This window comes from Microtus ochrogaster, unplaced genomic scaffold (genome assembly GCF_000317375.1).
Source record: "Microtus ochrogaster isolate Prairie Vole_2 unplaced genomic scaffold, MicOch1.0 UNK857, whole genome shotgun sequence".
Taxonomy (NCBI): Eukaryota; Metazoa; Chordata; class Mammalia; order Rodentia; family Cricetidae; genus Microtus; species Microtus ochrogaster.
The window spans coordinates 3,670-6,382 of record NW_004949955.1 but is presented as its reverse complement, the minus strand read 5'-3'; the positions used below and the strand labels follow the sequence as shown (position 1 = coordinate 6,382).

General features: G+C 59.4%; 1 protein-coding gene across 1 annotated transcript; it reads left to right on the top strand.

The window, feature by feature from the left end:
• Window positions 1–307: 307 nt before the first annotated feature.
• On the top strand, window positions 308–1,070 carry LOC101991834 (killer cell lectin-like receptor subfamily G member 2; the record flags this gene model as incomplete). The annotated part of the gene is made up of 1 exon (XM_005372286.1): window positions 308–1,070. A coding segment is annotated over exon 1 (763 nt), but the record flags the coding sequence as incomplete, so codon positions are not given.
• Window positions 1,071–2,713: the final 1,643 nt, after the last annotated feature.

The window sequence follows — 2,713 nt, the reverse complement described above, 5'->3', positions numbered from 1 at the left end:
AAGCCAACTCAGGGAACGGGTGGGGCTAGGGATGAAGGAGACGGGGAATCTGCTGGTCTCAGATTCCCAGGACTGCTTTTAGAGCCACCCCACCCTCTGACTCGCTCAGCCAACCCCGCCCACCAACCTGTGCCACGGAAAGGCGGGGCTGGACCTCCGAGAGGCGTGGCCAATTCGTAGCCACAGCCAATCACAGAGGGGTCCTTTAGAGAAGCGTAAAGTTGACAACTTCAGGGACAGGCGCGAAGTTTCTGGGAACCCTGCCTAGTTATAGCGCTCGGCGTGTCCCGGGGACTCGGCACGCGGGATGGAATGGACCCGGGAAGCTTCTGGGGGAGGCCAGGCCGCGGCCGGGTACCCAGAGGAGCCCTTAGAAAGCCCGGAAACGGAGCAACTGCAGATCCCCGTGGAGGCACCGCAACCCCGGGTTCCAGACGGTAACCCGAGGCCGGAGCGGACTGGGCAGGAGGCGGCGGACGCGGATCTCCGGGAGCTCTCGGAGAAGCCGCAGCCTCCGGCTCGGTCTGGTTCCCCGCGCTTGCCGCCGCTCAGCCTGGGCTATGGCGCTTTCCGCCGCCTGGGCTCATGCAGCCGCGAGCCGCCGTCGCCGAGCCCCAAGTGGGCCGAGCAGCCCCGGGACGGCGAGGCCGAGCTGCAGCCCTGGACGGCGTCAGGAGAGCCCGGGTCCTTTGCGCCCATGGAGCTGCAGGTAGACGTGCGCGTTAAACCCGTGGGCGCGGCGGGAAGCAGCCGCTCGCCCTCGCCCGCGCCGTCCACTCGCTTCCTCACCGTGCCGGTGCCAGAATCGCCCGCCTTCCCCCGCCGCTCCGCGTCCACGCTCCCGCGGCTGCCACGCGTCCCGTCATCGGGCTCCACGTGGGGTCGTGCATCGCCCCTGGCCGCCACCCCGACCGAGTGGATCGGCCCCGCCGAGGGCAGCGCTGTCCCCCCGGGCTCACCCACCTGTCGCTGCCGCTGTCAGGAGCCCGGACTGAGCAAAGAAGATGCCGAGCTGCTGCAGCGCGCAGGAATGGACAGCAAGAAACTGCCACGGGCCATCACGCTCATAGGTGAGTGCTCAGCAGTGTCGGTGCCCAGGCCCTGAACCAGACTAACCAGGAGCCCCGCTGGCTCCCTCAAGCCCATCCTGTTTCTCCGTCTCAGAAATAATAAGAACCAAACCAGGATCCTGCCCCTCCCCCGGGGAACTTTCTTATTTTTTCTCAGTGTGAGCGGCATCTCGGAGAAGTACAAGTAGAAGGAACTTCGGGTGAAGGGAAATGATTCACAATCACGTGACCTGGGTACGCCTCCTAGGACGAGGCTTCTTCCCCCCCCCCCCCCCCCCCCCCCCCCCCCCCCGCCCCCCCCCCCCCCCCCCCCCCCCCCCCCCCCCCGCCTTGAGGAGGGTCACCCATCCGCGCACCCTGAGCTGGCCTGGTGCCAGACGTCTGGGATGTGCGTAGGTTTTGTTTTGGTTGTGAAGGGGAAGCGAGCCAAACACTGAAGAAAGCCCCCGTGCTAGTTTGCTTTCTCTTACTGTGATAAAGCACTGACCAAAACCAACTTGGGGAGAAAAAGATTTATTTGGTTTATAGGTTGCAGTCCATCAAGGGAAGCCAAGGCCGGAGCCTGGAGGCTAGAACTGAAATCAAACCACGGAGGAAGGCTGCTTCCTGGCTTGCTTTCTTATACCACCCCACCCCCGCCTGCACCCCCATCCCACCAGTGGTTCCGCCCTCGGTAGGCTTGGCCCTCCCACATCCATCCTTATACTAAAATGCCCAACTGACTTGCCTACCGGCCAATCTGATGGGGGTATTTTCTCAAGAGAGCTTCCCTTTTCCAGATGACGCTTGCTTGTCTCAAGCTGACAAAACAGTAACCAGCCAGCCCCCTAAAGGTTGCAAGTTGTTCTGAGTGAGGAATGGCTCTGTTGTTTAGGTTTACTACGGGGCCATCCTTGGTTGGGGGTGGTAGAGGTTCATTAGAGACTGGCAAGACCAGTCTGAAGGGGCCAAGTGCCTTGCCCAGCGGGTCAACTGCCCCAATATGGGGCAATGAAAAGGCAGGACAGTAGCCAGCAAGTTCCTAGGAGTCCTCAGACAGAGGGAAGGCTTGAGCCTTAGATATCTAAGACCGTGGAGAATTCTGTGAGTAATTATCCGCGGAGGATATGAGTTCACCGTTGCTGTTCTAAGTTTCCCACACACTCGGTGCCTCTTGCTCATACAAATTCATTTTCTTGCATTGGAGGTCTGACACGGGCTCCTAGTCCAAGGTGGGGGGATCAGCAGGGCTGTGCCTCTCACTGAGGTTCCGGGGGTGGGGGTGGAGGCTCAGATCCTCTGCTGTCAGCCCCAGTGGTATTAGGCTGGGTTCTTCTGCTCTCTTGCTTTGCCTTCCTCCTCACGGGTAAGGACCCTCATGATCAAGCTGGGACCAGAACAGCCTCCAGTTCAGGATCAACTGACCTGTGTTCTCTGGTTCTAGGGTTCTAGAGGTCTAGAGACATCTTTGGGGTGATGGTATACCAGCCTATAGCTTTTTACCAAATTCTTTCACATTTATTTTTCATGTTTACTTTTAAATTTTATTTTATACGTAGGAGTGTCTGCATGTATGTCTGTGTACCACTTTCGTTCCTGGTGCTTACAGAGGTCGGGAGAGGGTATCAAATCCCCTGGAACTGGAATTGAAAGCAGTTGTAAGA